This window comes from Histomonas meleagridis (genome assembly GCF_020186115.1).
Source record: "Histomonas meleagridis strain 2922-C6/04-10x chromosome Unknown contig_51, whole genome shotgun sequence".
In the NCBI taxonomy this organism is placed as follows: domain Eukaryota; phylum Parabasalia; order Tritrichomonadida; family Dientamoebidae; genus Histomonas; species Histomonas meleagridis.
Window position 1 is genome coordinate 667,191 of NW_027150894.1, and position 15,072 is coordinate 682,262.

Below are 15,072 nucleotides of genomic sequence, written 5' to 3' on the forward strand. Positions count from 1 at the left end.
AGCAAGTATAGTAAAATAAGGTCTTATCAAATCCTAAGGAAAAACCAAATACACTATATAATACAAATTATTTTTCAATATTACAATTTGATCTTCGCCATATCAAGCAAATACACACTCAACTCTATACCAACCAATTACAATTTCAATGAAATTAATAATACTTTTCTCAGACACAATATATGTTGGTCTCACTTTTTTTACTCCAGAAAATTGAAGCTTGTGTTTTAAATCATGTTACTTTCGGATTCTGATTCAATTGGCATTTTTTGATCAGTGTTGTTATCAATTTTAACGATGTTTGTTCGATTTTGAATTTTCACATCACATAACTGATTTTAGCTTTGGTCGTTAAATTTGGTAAAAATTCCATATGGCGCAAGTCAGAAGGGCACCAAAGAAATCAGGACTTTTCCAAATGGATCACAGTCTTGGTCAAAATTTATTAAAAAGCAAAGTTGTCGTAAAAAATATAGTTGATTTCGGAGAAACACATCCAGGAGATGTTATTCTTGAAATCGGTCCAGGTAATGGTAACATGACACAAGAAATGCTTTCTCGTGGATGCAATGTTATTGCTGTTGAAAAGGATCCACGTATGGTTGTAGAATTACAAAAAAGATTTCAAAGACAACTTCAAACACAACTTAGAATTGTTCATGCAGATGTTTTAACAGTAGATCTTCCTCAATTTGATTTATGTATATCAAACATACCTTATAATATTTCATCAGCAATTGTTTTTAAACTTCTTTCACGGCCTACATTCCGAAGGGCTGTTCTTATGGTTCAGAAAGAGTTTGCAGAGCGTATTGTTGCACGTCCAGGATCTGGTGGTTGGGGACGTCTTGCGATAAATACACAGTTATTTGCAAATGTCAAATTAGTAATGTCAGTCAACAGAAAGAACTTTGTACCTGCTCCAAAAGTCGACAGTGCTGTTATTACTATCCAACCAAGACAGAATCAACCAAACATCGATTTTAATGAATGGGATGGATTAATTAAAATTTGTTTTAACCGTCCAAACAGAACACTCCAAGCGACCTTCAAGAAGAAGAAGATACTTAACTTACTTAACGAGAATCGAAATCAGTTTTTGATTGCGCACAATTTGACAACTGACGTTCCGATTGATGTGTTTGTTCAAAAGTGTCTAGAAGATCTTTTAATTATGGACTCGCGCCCAATGCAGTTAGATATTGAGGATTTCATGTCATTATTACAAAAGTTTAACGAAGGCGGACTTCATTTTCAATAAATATTTTATCAAATTTTTCAAGTTAATGGAAACAATTTTTTTTTCTCGTTTATATATTTTGTAAAGAGCTTTACTAAAAGTATTACTTTAAAAAAAATACCCAATTTTTTTTTTAATCTACAAAAAAGAACGAGATAGAAATTTGGTTAATGCCATAGGTATCTTGGTGCAATTTAGCTATTTCTTTGAAACATGCAATAATTTTAGATGCTAAAGTAAGTGCTGTCCATTAAAATATTTTAATTTCCAAATCATATTTTGAAATTCTAAGATTTGTGATTGATCCAACATTTATTGAGAAATTTTGTGCCTTTGAACCTGATGCATACATAAACTAAAGTAAACCAGATACTATTATACCAAGCTCCTTCTAAAGTTAAATGATTTATTACCAAAAACTGAACTGGGGAGTAGGAAATTTCTCAAAAAATATCTCTTATTGCTATAAAAAGAAATAAATTAAAAAATAATTCAAATTAACTCTTTTTGAACCAATACACACGAGATCAAAATGAAACTATTAAACAACTTTTATGTAAATATACATTGATAACCTTCAACTTAACTCATTTTTATTATAATATATTTCTTTATAAATTCAACAAAATCAAATAAATTCATTGACAACATATTAAATTCTGTTTCAAATATAATTTTGTGTTCTTTCATTAGGAACAATGAGCAGGAACATCCACACATAAACACTTCCTTCATCCATTATTCCAATAATGCCTTCACGAAGTCCTCCGCAAATCCAGGACAACGTGAATCGCACAACACAAACAATCCGCCCAATTTAGTCAGCGGCTCATTAACTTGTGCGAATCTTTGATCTCTTGAAGTACTTAATATAGCTGACTCAAGTGCTTCAAGATATTTATTTGTATTACTTTGATTCGTTTTCGGCTTAGATTCCACATGGACTGTATCAAATACCCAGAAATCATTTTGATCTTCTTCCTCTTCTTCTTCTTCGTACTCTTCTTCTTCATTGTTTACTTGTGAAGAATATGGTTTCACTTGTTCAATGTACTCGACGATAAGATCTTTACGCTTGGCACTTTTTATAAAGGGGTGCCCCAAAAGTGTGCTGGCACTTGGACGAAGTTTAGGGTCTTTCGTGAGGCATTTGGAGACAAAGTCTTTGAACTGGGGCGAGAAATCACCTTCAAGTGTGGGTGGGGCATTCTGTGGAATAAGCATAAGAACACGTTGTGGATGCATATCAGCATATGGTGGAAGGCCTGTGGCCATCTCAATGGCAGTAATGCCAAGTGACCATATGTCACATTTTTCATCATGCCCACTTTCCATTATAACTTCTGGTGCCATCCAAAATGGTGTACCAACAAATGTAAATGCTTTGTTACGTGCTTCAAGTGATGAAGCTACACCAAAATCAGCTAGCTTGACATCGCCTTTGTTATTAAGAAGAATATTGGCTGCTTTAATGTCTCTATGAATTTTTCTACGGCGATGAAGAAAATCAAGAGCATGTAGAACTTGAGAAAGAACAATGGCAATTTGAGGTTCAGGCATGACTTTGATTTGAATGAGTTCACGAACAGAACCACCACCCATCATTTCCATCACAATCCATAATTTAGTGCCAACAAGTGTACAACCATAATAATGAACGACATACTCTGATTCACATGAACGAAGCATGTCGATTTCCCTTTGTATTTCAATTAAATCGTCATCACTTTCTTCAAGATCAATTTCTTTGATTGCTACAATTTCATTTGTTTTCTTACAAATTGCTTTAAAAACAACACCAAAATTACCGCGTCCAATGACGCCTTGACGAATGTAGTCGCTTGCAGAAATCCCACTTCCTGAAGACATTGTATGAATTCCTGGCGGCTATAAACGGTTGATAGTCTTTTCTTCAAAAAAGCGAAAAGGAAAATTCTTTAATTTAATAAAATAAATATTATTTTACACGAAGTACCCAATACATAAACAAAGTAGTTAAATTATTCTGTCGATATAATGAAAAAGAAGATAAGAATAAAGATTTTAACCAAAAACTTTTGTAGTCAAAAATTAAAATGCAAAACGATCATTTTTAGTTCAAATCCAATATTTGAAGAATCTCCGATCAAAATGCAATTAAAAAGTGTTTTTCGTTTTTTCTATCATATTTTGACAAGTTTTGTTTGGGAATTGCGTATAAAACCGTCGCCGATAATAAAATCAGAATGAGGGGTGTAAGTTGTGGCATACTTTCAAAAAAATGACTAACTACGCAGGTTACTCCACCTCTGATCAAATAAATGGGTTCCCCACAAATTTTAACCAAGGACCAGACCAGCTTATTATTTATCCACCAAATATTAATCCAATAAATTACAATCAGCCATATACAAACCAGCCTTTTAATAGCCCAAATAACATAAACCCCATTATTACAATTACTTATAATCAAGGGATTCAACCATCGTTAACATTTGACAAATTACCATATTTTCTACGCTTTTCAAAAAATCAAACACTCATATCAGATAAATTTTCTAAGCATAGCTGGCCAAATAAGAAGGAAGTCATAGTTGATTTTTATCCAAGAGCCAAAGTTCCAGTAACATATATTGAATCAACTGATAAAGAACTTTTTTACTATCTTCAAATACACTATCAAACCCCACCTCTATTAATTGAACTCCAACAAATCGATCACAATCAAATTTCTTTATTTTTAATATGTTCCAAAAAAGGTATTTTATGTATTCATTATGTAGATAATGTTCCTAATCCAACTATTTATAGTTTCCTTATGTCAACGCAATTTTATATCAAAGATCAAAAAGACATTGAAATATTACAAATGTATTACTCAAGTAATTTTTCATATATCAACTTGAGCCAAATATTAAATTTAAAAAATCTCTCGAAAAACACATTTTCATTGTCAAGAAGATTTTTAGGTGAGCCTAATATTAATTCAAAGAATTTTAATCCAAAAATTCGAAACAATCAATCTATTTCATGTAGTCAAATTCTTTATTATTCGTATAAAGCTGTATCTGATTTTATGCTTATACCAATTATTATGTCAGCGCCCATTGTAATTAAGAAGAGTTTTTCTACCAATCAAAAATTTGAAGAACTTACTGAAATTCCATATAAATTTATTAATTCAAGTTCGGATCTAACAAAGATTACATATATACCTAATATGAATAATGATGAAAGTCTAATTAAATCGAAATTTGCTTCATTATATGATGGTTATTCATATGTCATAGGAAATCTTAAGAATTTTTATGGATATGGTACATCTAATGGTATATTAATTACACAACATCCAATTAGAAACATTAATAGTGTTACAACAAAACTTTCGAATGCTATTTATAAACAACATGAAAATGAAATTAAAGTTCAAAGAATGAATGAAATTACACAAAACAATGATATATATAAAACCATTTTTATATTAGCAATTAAAATCGTAATTAATCTTAAATATATTAAAAGAGAAAGTGATCCTATTAAAGAAATTGTAGAAGCACCAAAATGGACAAAATTTGAAACAGTTAAATTTGATTTACCTGATGGAGTTAAACGTGCCCAATTAGTAATCTCTAAATTTACGATTATTTCATTACCTATTCCCACTAGTTTATATCAATATTTTGCTAAAGATGTATTTGAAGAAATTCTTCAATTACAAGAATCAGGTTTTATTATAGAACAAGTAAAAAATATTAACATTGAACAAATATATTCGAGAATGATTATAGGCATAACAGAAGTTATGGATAATATCGAAGAAATAATTTCATCATTTCCTAAAATTAAATATGAAGAATTAGTTGAATTATTATTATCTATTAAAGTACAAGCACAAGATGAAGAAATTATTAACAAAGTTATATTATCATTAAATTTCGATTCATTTACAGAGAAAGAAATTCGATCATTATTAAATGCATTTAATCATATTTTTAACTTAAGAAATAAAAACATTAATCAAATCCTTAGAATTATAGGAAGATATAATTTAGATAAATCTCAATGGGAACAAGCAAACTCATTAATTAATCAACTTTTTACATGTATAGTACCACCATCAAATATAAAACCAAAATTAATAAATTTCTTATCACAATTTGATATCAGTGAACAATCATTACAACAATTTCTTATAAATATTAAAGAAATAATTGAAAAAATGGATGTTAACGATAAAGATAAACAAAGTAAAATATTACAATATATCAAAGAAATATCGACATATTTCAAAACTAATAAGAAATTACCAGGTCAAATATTATTAATTCAACAATCATTTTGTAACTTACTACATTATTATGAAAAAGAAGAAAATACAAATGAACAAAATGATTTATATCTTGAAAATACATTAAAAACATTTAAAGCTGTTTCTATATATTTTAAATTCTTAAGTAATAAATCTACGATTAAACAAATTGCAGATTTATTCTTTGATTTAAGTTTCAAGCCATCTGATGAAAATTCATTATTTACAAGGATTTATCCAGTATATTTAATACATTATGAATTATTAAAAAAACATGATTCTGTTATTATGTTAAAAAGTTCTACAGGTAGTGGTAAAACTCGATGTTCACCATTTATATTTGCACTTAAAATATTAATGGAAAATTTCAAACATCCATATTTTATAATGACACAACCAAGTGCAAATATAATTACAGATAAAATTAATGATTTTAAAGATATTATGCAAGATACAGTCATTTTAACTAATGATATTAAAACAATGATTAATTATTATAAGATTTCAAGAAATGAAATTAATAAACCTATCATTGGTTTATTTTCACCTCATAACTTAATAAGATTAATAACAGAAACAGAGAAAGAAGGTATTGATATTATATCTAAAACTCGATTTTGTCTTGATGAAATTCATAAAAGAACAGTAGAAACTGATGTATTAATTTCTTTATTATCAAGAAAAATCAATTTCAAAAACACATTTCCTTTACATATATTAATGATGTCTGCTACACCTGATTATTCAATAAATAAATGTTTTAAAGATGTTAAGACTATAACAATTGAAGATTCACAACTTTTCCCTGTAGAAAATATTAAAATAGAAATCCAAGATAAAAATAAAGTAACAAAAGTAGCAGCAACAGAAACTATAAACATTATTAAAAGAATGGCTAATAATGAATTAGAAATTGGTCATATTATTATATTTTCATCAGGTAATTCACGAATTAATGAAATTAATCATGATATTTTAGGTCTGATTAAAACTTTAAATAATGAAAAACGTAATATACAAGTTATTAATAATATATCATTTAATAACATCGAATTATTTAATAAGAACATTAATAAAATTATTAATAATGATAAAGAAACATTATTTATATTACCTATCAAATTTACAGGTTATGTAACACAAAATCAAAAAGATATAGCTAAGAGACCGATAAAAGATCATGATAATATTATCAAAATCATTTTAGCTACAAATGCTATAGAATCATCAGTAACAATTGATCAATTAAAAGTAGTAATTGATACAAGTTTATATAAACAATCTATATATGATCCAACATGTGGATTAACAATAATAAATGAAGAATTAATATCAACACAAAATCAAACACAACGTAAAGGTCGTGTAGGTAGAGTATGTCCAGGAATATCAATACAAATAGTTATCAAAGATATGCCAATGAAAGATTCATTATTACCTGATTTATTAACTACTGATATTAGTTCTAATATATTATCATTACGAAAAATGGATATTAAACTTGAAAAACTTACAAATTTACCGGATAAAATTGAGCCTAAATTACTTGAACAATTTATGAATGAATTATATAAATTTAATGCTATTAATCCAGAAACAGGTGAAATTACAAAATATGGATCAAAGATTTCAATGTTTCAAACAATTCCACCATTTTTAGCTAATTCTATTATTAATGCATCTAAGAATGTAGATAAAGATACTTCATTAGTTGAATTATTAGGTTCATTAATAGTATTAATATTTTCTACTAATAATTTAATAACTGATGTATATGCAAAAGTATTACAACATAATTTTTGTAATGATTCTGATATTATAACAATTCTTAAAACATTTTTGGATTTAACAAAAATAGATATTAGAAAATGGAAATGTTTAACAAATGATTATGGCTTAAATTATAATTTAGCATATCAAATTTATTCAACAATATTAACAATATCAAGGAATTTAAATATTCATCAAAAAGATATATTTAAACAATTAAATAAATTAATTAAGAGAATTGATTTAATGAAATTTATACAAAATATTATTGATTCTACAATATCTTCTAAAGAAGAATGGTCATTATGTCGAAAAGTTATGTTTGAAACAATAGAAAATGTTGAAAAAGATCCATTAATAGTTTATAAAGGTAATGAAAACTTAACATTTAATAATAATAATAATCAAAAAGAATCAAAAGTTATAGTTAAAATGAGGCCAGGATCTATAGGTTATACATCACCAAGTTGTGTTTATATATTAAATATTGTACATAATAAATCTACAGAAACTAATGTTGGTACATATATTCATCGTGATTTTAATCATGAACGAAACTTGTCAATACAAAACAATTATATATTATATAAACCGATATCATTAACAACAGATTATGTATTTAAAGCACAAGAAGAATTTTCATCTATTTTACTTGAAGAATATTTAAAGCCTAATGAAAATGAATTTTGTAAATTTAATACAAAGAAATTAAATGATAATGATAATGAAAAAACATTATTTTGTATCTCAATACATAAAAATCAAAGTGTAATAACTTATTCACCTAAAAATACAAATGCCGAAAATATATTTAATGAAGCTATTAAAAATGTTTCATTACTTTTACCTTATACACCTTCATCTATATTAATTCCTCACTTTAATCTTCAATGTTGTATATCTCTTAAAGTTATTGGCTCAGAAAAACAAGATTCGAATATAATTTTCTTTAATGAAAAAGTATTATATCCATATCAAATTAATAAGGATACATTAAATTATTTATTAACTTATATTAGTCGACTTAATGATGTTACTAATAAATTAACTATAGCTATGACTGGTGAAATGTTATCATTATCATTAGATAATAATCAATATTCTTATGATAACATTAAAAAGCCGATAATTAATCGTAATTTAAATTATGTTTTTGATATAAATAATTTTTCACATTTAATAATTTTATCTGATAAAAAAATTCCAAATCAAAAAGAAATGATTTGGTTCAAAAATAATAATCAACAAAATAATTTTAATATGAATAATTTTGCTAATACTATATGTCCTAATTTATTTACATTTAAGAATTATGGAAAACGAATATTCTTTTGTAATAATAATAATATAAAAAATAAAATACAAAAATTATTTAATGATTTAATATTAAACAATATTAAAAATAATCATTTAGAAAAAGAAATTCCAATAAAAACATTAACAATAAATCCTACTGGAAATGTTTTTAATAGAATTGATGATAAAATTAAAGATAAATATAATCTAATAAAATTAAATGATAATAATGAAATTACACTTGATATAATAAATGATAATAATAATAATATAGATAAAACTAATAAATTCATCCAATCATTTATAAGTTCAATTACATCAATTATTAAATATGATAATACAAATATTATTCAAATGCCAATTTATGAAGTAGAATTTAAACATTCAAAGAATTCGAATTATACAAAAGAACAATTTATCCAAAAAGTACAAAATGTAATACAAAACTTTGGATTTATAATATATAAAGTTAATGAATATATTGAAGTTAATAATAATAACTTAAAAGGTATCATTAAAGCTTATATGTATACAATCGAATTTATTACACCTTTAGCTTCAATGTTCATTGATGAAATCTTAGGTAAAGATATTAATGTATTATATATTCCAACGAATATAATTGATCCGACATTATTAACTAAGAAGAAATGTATTAATATCTTTAATGAATATCTTAAACAGCATCAAATCGAATTGAATTATAATAACAATGTTTGGTATGGAAAAATCGATCAAATTAATAAAGTTAATGAATTATTACTTAAAGAACCACCAACATTTCCATATAAACATATTACTATACCTGGTGGAATTAATATTCAAATCTTAACTAATGCAATTCAAAACAAGGATTATCCGAGTGAAAAGAAATGGTTAATTAATCCATCGAAACGAATTATTATAGTACCGAATTCTATTGATGATAATATTGTGATAACATTTATTAATCAATTTAATATAAATAATGATCAAAATAATTCACAAGAAATTTTAGGTAATTATGTAAATTGTTGTGAAGAAGAATTAATATTATCGAAGAAACTTATTAGTATTTATTATCAAAATCGTACAACGCAAAACTTAAATTATTGTTGTGTTTGTATTAAAAGTTTATTAATTGCAGCATTAGGTAAAATGTATGATGAAAATTCTGAAACTGTTCGTATAGATAAAATATATGAAAACAATGACTTAATTCGACCAATAGAAATCTTTGAGACGAATATTAATCAATTAGGAAAATGGCCGATAATACCATTTGGACAATTAATATGGGCGTTTATTCATGAAAAAGAATTAACAAATGTAACCAAAGCTTATGTAACATCTATAGCTGTTAAAGCATTAAAAGCATCACCGAAAATTACATATTGTCCAAATCATATGTCAATATTATATAGAACTCCACAGTCACATACATTACTGAGATGTAATGTAAATGGATGTAATTTCATTCTTTGTAATGAATGTAATCAATGGCATGAAATAGGTAAATGTAATAATAAAGTCCACGTGCCAAAAGGTTTTAGAATTTGCCCGAATTGCCATAAAATAATCGAAAAGACTCAGTTCTGTAATCACATCGAATGCACATGCGGAAAACACTTCTGTTACTATTGCGGCGCAGGCCCTTTCGAAGTGGAAGACGACTGTTACAGACATCTGATGAAAGAGCACGGTAACTTCAGTGACCACCCGCCCGACTACATAAAGTATTGCATGAGAAAAGAAGTGAACCAGCAGGAGCTCGAGAACTTTTACCAAAAATATCCCCAATTCAGAGATTTGACACTATAAATAAATAAAAATTTTAACGTAAATTTTCGTTTAATGGCGTTTAAACAAAAAATGCATTGGAAATCAATATGATTTTTAAGGGGTTTGAAATGATTGCAATACATCGAACAGCTCAAACTTTTTTGTAATCCATCAATAATTTTCAAAAAGATAATGATTTCATGTGTGAAAATAATAAATGTGTTGACTTAATATTTTATTAATTTTAGGTTTTAAAATATTTCTGATTTTGGTTTTTTCGAGGAGTTGTGCGTTTTTTGAATATGAATCCGATGGATTCTTTGGATGCTATCATTGGGAAATCTTTCTACAATCACTTTAATTCTCTTTATGAAATCTTGTGTGATGATATGAAATTAAAAAAATCAGAAATACAATACTTTTATTTTCACCTTATATACTTTAAAATATATTATGTATTTAAAAAAAAAAAAAGCAAAAAAGAATATATTGTGTAATGTGTTTCAGCAAAAATTTTATATCTGGTCGAATTTTTGAAATTTTTATGATGAAAACGATTAAATCGCTCACAAATCACAGAAAATGGATTTCGCATCCATTGCTCTTCTATTAATTTCATCATCCACTATCCTTTACGGATGTACGGCATCAGCAGGATTGCTGTTCGAACCACAGCATCAACAAAGTAGACCTGATTACATTAGGCCAACTCCAGATGAACAATCAGAAATTACACCAAAATTTCTTGTTTTAATGCTTGTTTTAAGTTCTGGAGTTCTTTTAATTATATTTTTCTTTGCTGAATCATTTTTACAATTTTTGAAAATAATCATTCTTTTCCCATGTTTTGTTTCTTCTCTTTTTACTTCATGGGACTGGTTTTGGATGATATTTAGACATAGGTTGATAAATCTAATTGTCACAATAATCTTTTCAATAATTATTCCATTAATTTGGTTTATTACAGAACATTGGCTTATAACCAACCTTATAACATTTTGCATATGTGTTACAGGCATTACATTTCTTAAGATTAATTCACTAAAAATATGTGTAATTGTATCCATATGTTTTGTTATATATGACGTTTGGTGGGTTTTCTTATCACCATTAGTGTTTGGGAAGAGCGTTATGGTTGTTGCCGCAACTAGTGCCTCAGCACATATACCTGCAACTTTTTCTATTCCAAATGGCAACCATAATTCATTAATTGGAGCAGGTGACATTGTTATTCCTGGTCTTGTTTTAGACTTTTTCATGCGATATGACCTGAAAAGAGGTACTCGATATTTCGAAATATCATTTTTAGGATATTTTTTAGGAGTGATTATTTCATGGATTATGGTACATGTAATGAATCATGGACAGCCAGCGTTGCTATGGATATTTCCTTCGGTGTTAATTCTGACCCTTTCGGCCGCTGCGTGCAATAACGAATTGAGCGAAATGTGGAAAAGTGGCATCAAAGGGAAAACAGAAGAAGGAGCAGAAGAAAGGGATGGAAGCGACGAAGTTAATGAGCAGCTACTTAATGAAAATAATGAGCTTCAGGTAATATTGTAAATAAATATTTGTTTTTAGATATTTTAATTCATTTCAAAATTTATGATTCATAAAAAATCAATATTTAGTTTACTTAAATGAATTCGGAATGATTACACTTTGCAATATAATAAAATTGAGCCAAGAATGTTGATAATATTTAATTAAATTATTTATTAAATTGATATTTATCTATTGCCCTTTTTAATTTATATAAATACACTTGCTTCTGTTCGATTTTATCTTGAACTCTTGTTTTAAATTTCGAATTTATTTTTGATTTCTGTAAATTCCATATTTCTTCAAGTAGTTTGCAGTATAAAAACTTTGAGTTTAGTAATATAATAACAATTTCTTGCTTTTTATGAAAATTTTGATGTGAAAGAGGAGATGGAAGATTGTGAATCTTTTGGATAACAGTATGTACTGAAGCTGTTATCGAATAGGTTTTATCTGAGACTGATGTAAAAAAATTAGTTCTGTTAGAAATATTTTGGAGGCTTACATTTAACTCAAAGTTAGGTGGAAATAAAAGCAATGATAGAAGATTCTCAAATTCTAAGAGAAGTTTTTCATTATGTTTACGTTCTTCAGTTTCTTCTATTTTTTTGTGTGATGGCTTTTGAGAAATAGAAATGATTTCTGATTGAACTTGATGAATTTGTAACTTCAAAATTTGATTTTCTTTTCGAATTTGTCTGAGTTCAATTAAATTTTGTGACGAACATTCGAGCATTTTTTGTGCTTTGATTGCTTCATTTAGTGATATTTGATGACTTTCACTTTTTTCAATTTGATAATTGATTAATTTTTCCTTTGTTACAATTACTTCATTTCGTTTTTTCTTAATTTCATTTTCGAGCCCTTTGATTCGATTTTGTAATTCTTCAATAGCTTTTGCTGCTTTATTTTCTTCTGATTTTTCCATTTTAGCAATTATAAACGTGCATAATTCAATTCCAAATTGTCATCAAAATTTGAAGGTAAAGTAACCTGCCAATAAACGTCTTTATGAATGCAAAGGAAAAAACTGTTCTTTTCTTCATTATTAATACATTATCTCTAATTATATTATTTATTTCACGACACAATCCCTCAAGAATTGAAAAAGACACAAAATATAAAAAATATTCAAAAAAAGTTTTTGCATTATACTTTGGATGTTGGGGCACAATAGAAAATGATAAAGCTTTAGTATCTTGGTCTTATCAAATTCGCTCTTCTTCACCAGAAAGAATTGTTCCACCAGATATACCATCAACTTTATATCCTAAATTAGGAATATATTCGTCACATAATGAATCTATCCTAAGACATCACTGTTCTATCCTATCATCAATTGGAATTGATGCTATATTTTTATATTATTTTGGAACCAACCATTCTGATTTCTTTAATGATGGTTTTGAAAAGTTTTCAATTCAAACACTTGATCTTTTACTAAAAATTGTTCCTGATTATAACATTAAAGTAGGAATTTTTATACCTTTTTACAATTCACAAAATTATTATTCTTTAGAATCAGATATCAATTATTTTTATCAAAACTATAAAGAGAATCCATCCGTATTCTCTATTGATAACAAACCTGTTATATTATTTTCAGAGTCAAATTTCATCAATTCATTTCCAACTTTGATATCTAAATTTCCAAATCTTTTCTTTATAAATACAATCACTTATTCAAGTGATGTTGGCGCGTCAATGGAAGAGGGATATGATGGTATTTTCACACTAGATGCTTCAGAAGGTCATATTTATGCATCCACAATTTCGAATTGGAAATTGATTAGTTCTATTTCAGCCGAAAGAAACATGTTCTTTATTCCCACAGTATCACCTGGTTTCAACGATACACAAACAAGGAGATGGAGTTCTCCAATTTTGCAACGTAGTCGTGAAAATGGCGAATATTACAATCGAATGTGGAAAGCTGCAATTGAAGCAAATCCACCCGCTGTGTTAATAAACTCTTTTAATAATTGGCTTCAAGGAACAATGATTGAACCAGCAATCGAACATGGTAAATTCAAATATAATAAAGATATTTGGAGCGAATATGGCGATCCAATGAAATATATAAATTTAACAAAGCATTGGATATCAAAGTTCAAAAAACTTTCGATATGAAAATTCACAAATCATTTATTGTTATTTATAAAATATTTTTACTTAATTTTTCTATCTCGTTCATTTTGTATCATGAAGATCCAATTTAATTCTGAAACTTTTGTTTCCATTTGGAAATGAAAACGCAAATTTATTAAAAGTAAAATGTTCTACAGTAAGTATTTATTGATAATTTAAGATCATTTTTTAGCATTTCGAGTCAATGTTTGGTTCTTAGTCCATAATTCCCCGATCAATCTCAATGCAGACTGATGTTTCTCTCTAAGTTCCGCCTGATTTCTTTCTGATTCGTCAAATTTCTGATTCATTTCTTTTAATTTTTCTCGTAATTCTTTATTTCTTTTATCCGAAAGATTTAATTTCTCTTTTAATTGCGACATATTAACAATTACTTTGTTCACGTTTTGTTTTAGTTCGCGTGAAACTTCTTTGTTTTTGTTGTATTTACTTTTTATTTCGTTCATTTCTTGTTTGGTTGATGAAAATTCCGATAAAATCGAATTAATTTGCGTCGATATCAGTTCGACAAGTTCGGCATCATTTAAAGAATTGATGTTGTTAATCGAACCTTTGATTTTTGCTATTTGTTGCTCGAGAATAATTAAATTCGATTTTATTCCGTTATCAGTTTTGATTGATTTCATTTGTATTTCTGATTTGTTGTTGTCTTTGTTAGAATTCGCTTCAACTGATAAAATATTTAATGTTTTTGCTTTTAGTTTTTGGCACTTCTGTTCCAATTTGTTAATTTGATTATCTTTTTCTTTAATTATTTTGTCGAAATCGTTGTCTTTATTTGAATTTACTTGAAGATTTAATATTTCTGTTTTTAGTTTTTGATTCTTTTGCTTTGTTTTATTTAAAAGTTCTTTCTGTATTTCTATTTCTTTATTTTGTTGCTTTATTTGTGCTTCAAGTTTTGATATTTTTTCATTTTTATTATCATTTGAAACTTTATTTTGTAAATTTTTAATTTCTTCTTTTTGTTCATTAATTTTTAACTCGAGTTTTTTAATTAAATCTTTTGATGAATTTATTTGATTAT

The 15,072-nt window shown here is 26.9% G+C and overlaps 2 protein-coding genes across 2 annotated transcripts; one reads left to right on the forward strand and one right to left on the reverse strand.

Annotated features, from left to right (window-relative positions):
• Positions 1-373: 373 nt before the first annotated feature.
• On the forward strand, positions 374-1,261 carry GO595_007113 (putative dimethyladenosine transferase; the record flags this gene model as incomplete). Its single annotated transcript, XM_067920542.1, has 1 exon — positions 374-1,261. One exon carries the CDS (start codon positions 374-376, stop codon positions 1,259-1,261), a length of 888 nt encoding a protein of 295 aa, XP_067772632.1.
• A 717-nt stretch (positions 1,262-1,978) lies between these two features.
• On the reverse strand, positions 1,979-3,109 carry GO595_007114 (serine/threonine-protein kinase 26; the record flags this gene model as incomplete). The annotated part of the gene is made up of 1 exon (XM_067920543.1): positions 1,979-3,109. The coding sequence occupies one exon, from the start codon at positions 3,107-3,109 to the stop codon at positions 1,979-1,981; it is 1,131 nt and encodes a 376-aa protein (XP_067772633.1).
• Between the last annotated feature and the right edge of the window lie 11,963 nt (positions 3,110-15,072).